General features: G+C 46.8%; 1 protein-coding gene across 3 annotated transcripts in view; it reads right to left on the minus strand.

Moving 5' to 3' along the window:
* The window catches only part of STARD7 (StAR related lipid transfer domain containing 7), a 39,309-nt gene that overhangs the window by 14,985 nt on the left and 12,633 nt on the right, over positions 1–11,691 (minus strand). The window contains exons 6-7 of one of the 3 annotated variants that reach the window (XR_008618797.1): positions 5,918–6,002; positions 4,239–4,910 (exon numbers count right to left, since the gene is read on the minus strand). Coding sequence is in view for 2 of the 3 variants with exons in the window: in XM_028496798.2 (XP_028352599.1) it covers positions 4,726–4,910; positions 5,918–6,002 (270 nt within the window). In the remaining variant the exon portion in view is untranslated. Of the gene's footprint in view, positions 1–3,845; positions 4,911–5,917; positions 6,003–11,691 lie in introns of those variants that run through there. The other 2 variants (XM_028496798.2, XM_028496799.2) reach the window with 2 other exon arrangements.

Consider the following 11,691-nt stretch of genomic DNA (forward strand, 5'->3'; position numbering starts at 1 on the left):
AACACCCAAACAATACTTTCAAACATCCACCCTACCTTTTTAGGTATGGTGAGGCTCTTTAAAAATAGATGATAAGGGACATCCCTGGTGGCGCAGTGGTTAAGAATCCGCCTGCCAATGCAAGGGACACGGGTTCGATCCCTGGTTGAGGAAGATCCCACATGCCGCGGAGCAACTAAGCCCGCAAGCCACAACTACTGAAGCCCGTGTGCCTAGAGCCTGTGCTCCACAACAAGAGAAGCCACCAGAGAAGCCCGTGCACCGCAACGAAGAATAGCCCCCACTCACCCCAACTAGAGAAAGCCCGCACAGCAACGAAGACCCAACCCAGCCAAAAATAAATAAATAAAAAATAAATTTATTTTAAAAAATAGACGATAGTTAGGTCATTTATAAGTTATCTGTCTGAAAAAATTTTTTAATGCATTTGTGGACCAGAATCAACCAGAATGAGGTTATTAAAGCAACTGTGACAGTGTGTGGCCTGGGAGTCCCTTTGGAATGATGCTCTATCAAATACTACTGAGGTTTGTAAAAACAGGCACATTTTACATCAAAATCACTTCCATCCACAGGTTAGAGTTTAATTTTTTAGACATTTTTCAAGCTTATTTGTTAGAAATCAGAGTTCTCAAATTTTATGAAGGATATTTTCATTTTGAAAAGAATTTCCTAGACTCCCCTGGTGGCTCTGTGGTTAAGAACCCACCTGCCAATGCAGGCGACAGGGGTTCGAGCCTGGTCCGGGAAGATCCCACATGCTGTGGAGCAACTAAGCCCGTGCGCCACAACTACTGCGCCTGAGCTCTAGAGCCCGTGCGCCACAACTACTGAGCCTGAGCTCTAGAGCCCGTGAGCCGCAACTACTGAGCCTGCATGCCACAACTACTGAAGGGGAGTTTGCTAGAGTCATATAGGGGGCAACTGGGGAAATTTTAATATGGACTGAATTATCAGATATTATGACATTGTTTATCTGTGTGCTAATGGCATTGTGGTTACACAGAATATCCCTATTATAAGAAAGCATGCTCCGGGACTTCCCTGGCAGGCCAGGGGTTAGGACTTCGTGCTTTCACTGCAGTGGGCACGGGTTTGACCCCTGGTCAGGGAACTAAGATCCCGCATGCTGCACGGCGTGGGGGAAAAAAAAAAAGCATGCTCCAGTATTTAGGGGTGAAATATGTTTGCAACTTAGTTTCAAATGGTCATGAAAAAGTGTATTAGTCTATAATCAGGCCACCATAACAAAATACCACAGACTGAGTGGCTTAAACAACAGAAATTCATTTCTCACAGTTCTGGAGGCTGAACATCCAAGATCGAGATGCTAGTCGATTCCATTTCCTGGTGAGAGCTCTCTCTGGCTTTCCAACCTCTGTGCCCTCACACGGTGGAGAGGGAGAACAAGCCTCTGGCAGCTCTTCGTACAAGGGCACTAATTCCATCATGGGGACCCACCATCATGACCTCATCTAAACCTATCACGTTCCAAAGGCCATATCTCCACCATCATGTTGGAGTTAGGGCCCCAGCATATGAATTTTAGGACACAGTCCGGTCATAGCAAAGCGTATACAGAGAGGAAGATAAAGCCTTTGTTAACCAGCAAAGGTATGGAAAGGGTATATAAGGTTTCTTTTATTATTCTTTCAACTTTTCTATATGTATGAAATTGTTCAAAATAAAAAGCTGGAGGATTTTTGAAGCTGCTGGTGACATAAAGCCTGGGAAAAGCTGTCACATGAGCACCATCTTCAAGAATATGAAGCACTATCCCGCGGGAGAGTTTTCCAGTGTTGCTCCAAGGACAGGGCTTGATCCATCGGTAGACAGCATGAGGCCCACTTGGTCTCAATGTAAAGCACGTTCTGAAAGCCGAAGCTATCCGACAACAGAAATGCTGCTCAGTCAAGAACTCAGCTGCTTCTCCGTGGAAGTGTTCACACAGAGCCTGGAGAATGGCAGGGGTGCTGAGCAGGGGCCTCCACAGCAGGCTGAAGGCCAGTGTGACCAACTCTCCAAATGTGAGGCTACACAGGGACTTCCCTAGTGGTCCAGTGGTTAAGACTCCGTGCTCCCTATGCAGGGGGCCTAGGTTCAATCCCTGGTCGGGGAGCTAGATCCCTCACGCATGCTGCGACTAAGACCCGCACAGCCAAATAAATAAACAAATATTCAAAAAACCAAAACGAAACAAAGAAACAAAGGTGAGACTATACACACACACGTGCACCCGCAGCATACAACCTCTGACAAGTGGTCTTCCAGCACAGATGTCTTTCCAGAGATTATCTGCGAGCAATGTGGAGGAAAGAGCTGTCATAGTTTGGGTGTGCGTCCGTGTTCACCTCGTGTCTCCCACAGGCAAAAATTACACATACACTCGAAATTCATGCTATGCTCAGTGTCTCTAACGTTATCAATCACCTTGGCACAAATCTGCATTCCAGCAGAACTGCCTGTGTGACCTAACCATGCCATGGGTTTCGCGCTCACCACCCTCCCTCTCCAGCCCCAGGACTCGAGCCCTGGGCCCGAGTCCCCTTCTCCTCTCCTCACTCCCTTCCAGCAAAGCTCTAACTCTGTTTCCTCCAAGTCAATCCTTCTTTTAAAGCAAAGGGTGTGGGTTACTAGTAGATCAAGACAAAGAAGTGCAAACAGGTGGTTTGTTTTCAGTTGCCAAATTGGTCACCTGGAAAGGGCTTAGAGCCTAGACAAGGTAGTGAGCGGTGTGTCAGTTACCGCCAAGACCAAGCCCTGCCGCTTCCAAGTGCCAACTCTATGAGCAGAAACACACTTCAACTTTATGACCAGGAAGAAATAATAAGCCCAGTATGCAAGATTTCCCCACCAACATCTGTCCAAAGACACACTCCTTCATACCAATCTTTATGTATTTATTCACACATTTGATAAAAATGTCACAGGAGTGAAATCATTACAATGACATAAGTAACTGTATAGACCAACCCCAAGTGCAGAGTCAAATTGCCAAAAAGCATACGGGCAACGCCCAGCCCCTTATCACATGTGCACTCACACCACTCGCCCACGCCACCCACGTCCCAACAATCACAGGCGCTAACTTCCAGCATAACCGAGGGACTCTTCCTGGTCTGTGAGGTCCTGGGGATGAGGAGAGACATGATCAACGAAAAGAAGCTGGGACTGCCTGACGCATCTTCCTGCTCTGCCGACGCAGAGAACGCAAGACTTGAAACACCGGGGCAGGCATTTCCTTGGCACAGTACTTAGGCAACAGAAAGGTCGAAGGGCTTAAAGTTCGTCTCAGGTTTAGCTCCCCTTTCAACAACGCAAAACGGTAGCAGGTGGGGTGGGGAGCAATCTGGTCATTCAAATTCTAAGAAATAAGGGGAGGGAGGAAGATTTGAAAGCTGTTCCCGATTCTCCAGTCAGGCTGATCCCATCTGGTTGTGACTTTATCTGAACAGCGTAGTTTGCTCTTATTTTAGCTTGGAAGAGGAGGAAAAGCTTTTCAGAGGGACAAGAGGGTCACATAAACCACATCCCCCTTTATATTAGCACTTGGGACAAGGTTCCATCTATCTGTTCACACAGCTTGTCTACAGCTCTGAGAGCTCCAAGGGAGGTGCCCAATCCCCACTCCTCTGCCTTTAGCCTTCGAGGATGGGCAAGTGCTCAGCATCCAGTCATACCTGGAAGTGTGAAAAATAACGCCTCAATCAAAATGGTGTTTTCGGGCTTCCCTGGTGGCGCAGTGGTTGAGAGTCCGCCTGCCGATGTAGGGAACACGGGTTCGTGCCCCGGTCTGGGAAGATCCCACATGCCGCGGAGCGGCTGGGCCCGTGAGCCATGGCCGCAAAAAAAAAAAAAAAAAAAAAAAAAATGGTGTTTTCTATACAGTCAGCCTATGATAAAATCCTATTCAACTCCCCAATTCCCACTGTTTAACACAAAGGTTAAAAAAAAAAACAGAGCTAAAGTGTAATGTGTCAAGCATCTCCACTGACCCCATCAAAAACACTGATGATACAGAGAGCCACCGTCTCCCAGTGTTCTTGGTAAACGGCCTGCGGGAGGAGGCAACGACCCAGATGAATACAGCACACAAATACAGAAGAACTGGTCAACTCAAAGGAAACTGCTCTGGGTAGAGGGAGTCAATGGGGTGTGAATGGGAGGTCAAGACTGATATTTCTTGATACAAACTTTATGTCCCTAAAGACAGGAGAAGGTGAGGACAAGGCACTTACACTGCCAAGCAACAGTTCACACCCACTCAACACCAGCCTGGGACCAAGAGCACGCCCCACGACCCCTCACTGAAGACGCAACCGTCCAGGTGGTCCAGCTGGACCTTCAGAACCGAAGGAAACCCAGAGTGCCGCAGAACCGAGGCTGAGAATGGAATGTGGACAGAGGAAACCGCGCAGAGGAAGTAAAAGATGTTGTCCCCTCTGGCCTGAGGGCAGAGGCTTGTTCCAGATTAGCTCAGCGAAACACCAAATTTCCAAATGCTTGGCCTGAGAATATGACGATGCCCCCTCGGATGCCTTCTTCTGTTGTAATAAAGAGCAGCAGGGCTCTGAACAAGACCGGACACCAGTACTGAATTATCCTGCACTGGTGGTTCAAATACTGGACCTTCAAATACACGTCCTGTTTGTTCTGCAACAGAGTGAGTGATAAGACACGGAGACGGGGCTAGAAGCAGCCTGTCCCCGCTTATCTGAAAGTCCTTCAGGCGTACTCAATCCGGGCAGGGCCACAGCTACCCTCGCTCTTCCGCTCAGAAGATGGGGCGGTGGCCTTGGCTTCACTACCCACTTCCAGAGGCTTAGACGAGATATAGTCCTTTACTTTGATCTCCATGTTCTTGGCTTTCAGAGTGGCCATGTGCAGCTTTTCCAGGAAATCTGGCATGCCTGTTGGGAGAGGGGAATCTGGGTAGACTGACACACAAACCAACAGTAGGCTCAAAATTAGAAGGGCCTATTTCGTTCCTGGTAAGGAACCAATGCCTCCTTATAGAGATCACAGATGGACTGACAGACAACCAAAACTTTTAGGGAGTGAAAACAACCCATGACCTCTGAGATCCTTTGAAAAGGGGTACTGATCAGGCCACATAAATCCCCAAAGGCTCTCTTATGTGATCAAAATATCATTTATCAGTGGCACAGCGTAAATATCTGCCAATTTTGTTTAGAGAAATGTCAAACAGAAACACCTAATCTCCTCTCCATTCTCCCCCTGAGGTGTAAGAAGCCGCCTACAGAGAACCAGAAGAAAGAAAATCACGTGAGGCTGCTTTTAAGGCAAGAGATTGGAAGGGAAAGATGCAGTCACAGCAGTGATGTCTAGCCTCCATTAAGAAGGGTGGGGCTTCCCTGGTGGCGCAGTGGTTGGGAGTCCGCCTGCCGATGCAGGGGACACGGGTTCGTGCCCCGGTCTGGGGGGATCCCGCATGCCGCGGAGCGGCTGGGCCCGTGAGCCATGGCCACTGCGCCTGTGCGTCCTGAGCCTGTGCTCCGTGACAGGAGAGACCACAGCAGTGAAAGGCCCGCGTACCACACACAAAAAAAGGGTGATGGCCCCTTTCTCCAGGTGACTGTCCTATAACCACATTTTCTATGCCAGATTTATGGCTTTCAACACTAAGAAGAAAAATTTTAAATGCATTAATGTACACAGTCCATATAAAGCAAATGTTCTTCAGCCTGCCTCTGGGCATAAGTTCCTTTTTGGGTCTCCAGAATTCTTACCCCTCCAAACTGCAGCTGAAGGCTTTACTACCTTCAAGGTAGTATTCAACAATGAACTCGGAAGGGCTCCAGTGAGACAAGTACTAATCTCCTTGAAGCCACCAAGAAGCTAGAGAAAAACAAAATGTTCAGCCCCGTCCAGGCCCTGTACACAAGCACCCACTCACCACTGGAAACCATCCAACTAACGCAGTAGCGAGGAAACACTGTCTGGGGATTGTCACTGTACGTCAGCAAGTAGTCAAAGCCATTCTGGAAAAGAAAAACAGCAAAGATGAAGGTACCTGAACTATCCCCACAGCCTCCGTATCCAGTACCACAGAACAACCAAGATCTGACTCTGAGGCGGAGAGGGGCAGTTTCTCACTGTGAGCAGAAAAGAATGAACACTGAAGACCTGAGAGGTTACCATCTCACGAGGTTGGCCCCGGCGGGTGTTTGGGAACTTGGCTCCAGTCAACTGTTAAGTGCTAAGGGTGGCTCCCTGTGTCTCCTCTGTGCAAACAATGCACTTCATACTTTGCACCTGCTTTCCTGCTGGGGGTATGGGATTTTAGGACACGCTAGGCAGAGGGCGTTCATGTGACTAGCCCCCAGTACAAATCTTGGGCGCTGAGTCTCTACTGGGCTTCCCTGGGCAGAAACATCGCACGCATGTGGCAGCTGGGAGGGGATGTGCTCCGTGGGCCCTCACGGGAGGGAGAGCGTGGGGAGACTGCAGTGGGTTCCTCCACAGCCCGCCTGTGTCTCCCCTTTGGATCCAGCTGTGCATCTTTCCATCACTGTAATAAATCGCAGCCATGACTAAAACTATAAGCTGAGTCCTGTGCGTCCTTTTACTCGATCTTCGAACAGGGGTGTGGTCCTGAGGACCCCAACACATACCCCCAATGTTTAAATATCTTAATCTTTACCAAAATGATATGAACTCTACTACTATTACTGCTAACAGCAAACATGCATACAGCACTTAACCACGTGTCAGGAACTGCTTCAACCCCTCACAACGATCCTATAATGTAGGCACCAATATCCCCCATTTTACAGATGAGGAAACTGAGCACAAAGAGGTTAAGGGACTTTGCCCAAGGTCACCCACATACTCAACGAGAGCCAAGATAAACCCAGAATTCTGACCACAGGGCCCATGCACCCATTCTCTCTGGCTCAACCTCTCATTGGTACAGTGAAGGACAGGGATTTAAGAGATTTACAGGTGTCCCGATCCCAGGAGAGGTCTGAACCAATTATGTTCCACCCAAAGGGGTAAGAGATCATCCACTACCGCTTATATAGGAAAAAAAGAAGTCAGAACTGAAAACAGTGGTTACCTACAGGAAGAAGGAAGGAACTGGGTAGATAGAACAGGGATATAACCAAATCACTCTCTTTCTTGTTTTACATATTTGACTTTGAAAACACAATTCTTTTTTAATATTTAATAAAACAAAATTATATTTAAAAAGCAGTTATCTAAAAATCAAAAGTAGACAACAAGTAACCTAACTATGAACTGAGTTGATAGGAAAAACCACGAAGAGAGGACCTATTTCAAGTGACCTTAAAACTCAACATTTTGGGGACTTCCCTGGTGGTCCAGTGGTAAAGAATCCGCCTTACAATGCAGCGGACACGGGTTTGATCCCTGGTCAGGGAACTAAGATCCCACATGCCACAGGGCAACTAAGCCCGCACGCCACAACTAGGGAGCTAGCGTGCCTCAAACTAGAGAGCCTGCGTGCTGCAAAGTACAGAGCCCACGTGCTCTGGACCCCGCATGCCACAACTAGAGAAGAGAAAAACCCGCACGCCATAACAAAAGATCCCGCATGCCGCAACGAAGATCCCGCGTGCCGCAACTAAGGCCCGATGCAGCCAAAAATAAATAAAATAAATCTTAAAAAAAAAAAAAGCCTCAACATTTTGGACAGTGCATACATATCCTACAGACAAAAAGACATATACCCTACAGTCCTAAATTTTGAGTTAAAAGTACTAGTGTGCACTTGGGATGTATCTTTAAAACAAACAAACAGGGGCTTCCCTAGTGGCGCAGTGGTTGAGAGTCCACCTGCCGATGAAGGGGACGCAGGTTCATGCCCCGGTCCGGCAGGATCCCACATGCCGCGGAGCGGCTGGGCCCGTGAGCCATGGCCGCTGAGCCTGCGCATCCAGAGCCTGTGCTCCGCAACGGGAGAGGCCGCAACAGTGAGAGGCCTGCGTACCGCAAAAAAAAAATTAAAAAAATTTATTACTTAGTGCTACCTTCTGAAAAGTCCTAAAAACAATGAGTAGGCCCAGAGCCGTGAGAACTCCTAGAAGCCAAACTGTGGTATTTAAATGACATTTCCTTAAAGGGAACCAGGGCTCCCAGAAGAAATGCTCATTTCCAGGTTTACACCTAAAACTATACAAGGTGAACCTGGAACATCTTATAACACCAGAAACCAGGCGAGTCCTGAGGTCAAGTCAAAAGGACTCCAGTCAGTAAGAAGAGGCTCCTAATGACCAAAAATGGGACAATTTGAACACCGATAAGAATACTGGGAACGGGCTAAAACCAACCAAGTATGTTTAAATTTGTGAGTTTCTAATGGCATTTCATAAAAAAAAAAAAAAAAACCAAAAAACTTTACCTCTGAAGGATTGCTAGCTGAAAGAACCAATTCATTATTTTAAAAACTAGTAAATGAAGGAAACAAATCAAGCATTTCTCTTACTTCCCTTTCCTCTGTGAACTATGGGAAACCAAATAGTTAATGAGGAAATTTTCCCTTAAAGTATGTCACCTAATAAATGGAAATAAATGAAGAAAGAATGGAGGATTTACACAATTAATATTTTGTTAACCTCTAATGAAATAATGGATCTGAGCAATAATCATTAATCACTTCCAAATTCACAAAGAAAGGGACAATCAGACATTATTTCCTTCTAATAAAGTTGTCTTGCCCCAAACAACCTGAATCTGTTCAAGCCTCTAGATCTAAGTACCCATATACAGGAAACACAGGGGACAGACAAACTTGTTAAATGACACTATGGACACTATAGGAATATAACCAGCAAGATCCAGGACAAAAAACCTGCTTCTTCAATAAATACAATTGCAAGGGAAAAAAAGGAGGGAGGGACTTCCCTGGTGGTCCAGTGGTTAAGACTTCACCTTCCAATGCAGGGGGCCGGGCTTCGCTCCCTGATCGGGAAACTAGATCCCGCATGCATGCTGCAACTAAAGATCCCGCATGCTGCAACAAAGGTCCCGTGTGCCACAACTAAGACCCAGCGCAGCCAAAATAAATTAAAAAAAAAAAAAAAAAAAAAAAAAAAAAGAGGAAGAACTCAAGAGATAGATACAAAGCTACAGACAGTATGAACCCATTTCAATGTCTGGATATTATTATCTGAATCCTGATTCAAATAAAGCAACTACAAAAAAATACATGGACAATCAGGAAAATCTGAACACTACAGATATTTGATATTAGGGAATACGATATTATGTTTTCAAAAATCTCTTTTCTTTTTGAGATAAATACTGAAATTTCTATAGAAGAATTCTTCTTTGGTTCTTCTATAGCAAAACTAGAATCTGCTTCAAAATAATCAGGGGAGGGCTTCCCTGGTGGCACAGTGGTTGAGAGTCCGCCTGCCGATGCAGGAGACATGGGTTCGTGCCCCGGTCCGGGAGGATCCCACGTGCCGCGGAGCGGCTGGGCCCGTGGGCCACAGCCGCTGGCGCGTCCGGAGACTGTGCTCCGCAACGGGAGAGGCCGCAGCAGTGAGAGGCCCGCGTAACGCAAAAAAAAATAATAATAATCAGGGGAGTGGGAAAGGGAACAGAAAGAGTACAGATAAAACAAGTTTGGGGACTTCCCCGGTGGCGCACTGGTTAAGAATCCGCCTGCCAATGCAGGGGACACGGGTTCGAGCCTTGGTCTGGGAAGATCCCACATGCTGCGGAGCAACTAAGCCTGTGTGCCACAGCTACTGAGCCTGCACTCTAGAGCCCGCGAGCCACAACTACTGAGCCCATGTGCCACAACTACTGAAGCCCACGTGCCTAGAGTCCATGCTCCACAACAAGAGAAGCCACCGCACCGCAAGGAAGAGTAGCCCCCGCTCACTGCAACTAGGGAAAGCCTACGCACAGCAACGAAGACCCAACACAGCCAAAAATAAATAAATAAATAAATAATTTTTAAAAAAACAAAAAACAAGTTTGGCCATGAGTTTGGTCATTGTCAGAGCTGGGGATGAATACAAAGGGTTCATTCATTGTACTCTCTACTTCTTTATCTTTTGTCTACATCTCAAATTTTCCATAAAAACTAGGGAGTTCCCTGTTGCCTAGGAGTTAGGATTCAGGGCTTTCACTGTCATGGCCCGGGTTCAATCCCTGGTCAGGGAACTGAGATCCTGCAAGCCATGCAGCGAGGCCAGAAAAAACAAACAAACAAAAAACCTAACAAAACACCATACCTCGGCCCAAGGATCTACTTTCCATCTGGCAAACCCAAACTCAGCTGCCTGGTTTTCAAGTACCCTCTGCACATGGTCAAGGTAATTACCACCCCTCCCTAAACTCTGCCCTCCTTTCCAAGCAGTGAGTCAGTCTCTCAACATCCACGGCTCATTCCTATCTTTGTCTTTGGTTGAATTGTGTCTTCTGCCTCCAGGGTCCTTCCTGTTTTCCTCTATCAACAGTCTGCCTTTTTATAAGAACCAACTCAAGTCTCACCTTTCTCTTAAGAGCTTGCCACGATATGCTAAAAGACTTACACAGATATTTCATACTGTTCCCCCACCCCAGCTGAAAGAAGTTATTTTTTGGATGCAACACACTCTGCTAGGTGCCAAACTCTGCCTCAGCTGTTTCATGGTCAGGGTTTCTAAAGGCAGTAATGCTGGGACTCAAGTCACTTTTTTTTCAAATAGGAAATACACAGACAAGGTTCAAATTTCAAAAGCAACGTAAAGGAAAAGAGTGAGGCACAATTCTAATTCCCACCATCCCCAGCCAGGCTCCCCTTCCTAAAAGCGGCTAGCTATCGACAGCAGCCTTCTTGTCTAGCTTCTAAAACAAGGACTTTAAAACATTTTTTAACTGTATTTACAACACACTGTAAATACTCCTTTTTACATTGTAACCAAGTTCTCTCTCACTCGCCCTCTCACACACACACTTGTACATACTTATGTAATCAAACAAAAGTTTCATGAAATATGCTTACACTCAGTTTCTATTCTATTTATTCCTTTTCTCTTTAAGCACTAAATTAATTTTGTCTTCCACTAGTGGGTAGCAATGCGTGGTTTGAAAAATACTGCTCTAGGACTTCCCTGGTGGCGCAGTGGTTAAGAATCTGCCTGCCAATGCAGGGGACACGGGTTTGAGGCCTGGTCCGGGAAGATCCCACATGCGGAGCAACTAAGTCCGTGCGCCACAATTACTGAGACCGTGTGCCACAACTACTGAAGCCCGCGCTATAGAGCCCGTGCTCCACAACAATAGAAGCCACCGCCACGAGAAGCCCGCGCACCGCAATGAAGAGAAGTCCCCGCTCGTCGCAACTAGAGAAAGCCTGCATGCAGCAACGAAGAGCCAATGCAGCCAAAAATAAATAAATAAAATAAATATTTCTTTTTAATAGAGGAAGCAAAGGAGAAGGAGAAGGAGAGGAGAGATAAAGAGAGAGAGAGGGAGCCAGCCCTCCCCTATATGTTTTAGTCAAGCGAGTGAATCAGCTCTTTTTTTTTTTTTAAAATAAATTTATTTTATTTATTTTTTGCTGTGTTGGGTCTTCGTTTCTGTGCGAGGGCTTTCTCGAGTTGCGGCGAGCGGGGGCCACTCTTCATCGCGGTGCGCGGGACTCTCACTGTCGCGGCCTCTCCCGTTGCGGAGCACAGGCTCCGGACACGCAGGCTGAGTAGTTGTGGC

Source organism: Physeter macrocephalus, chromosome 12 (genome assembly GCF_002837175.3).
Source record: "Physeter macrocephalus isolate SW-GA chromosome 12, ASM283717v5, whole genome shotgun sequence".
In the NCBI taxonomy this organism is placed as follows: domain Eukaryota; kingdom Metazoa; phylum Chordata; class Mammalia; order Artiodactyla; family Physeteridae; genus Physeter; species Physeter macrocephalus.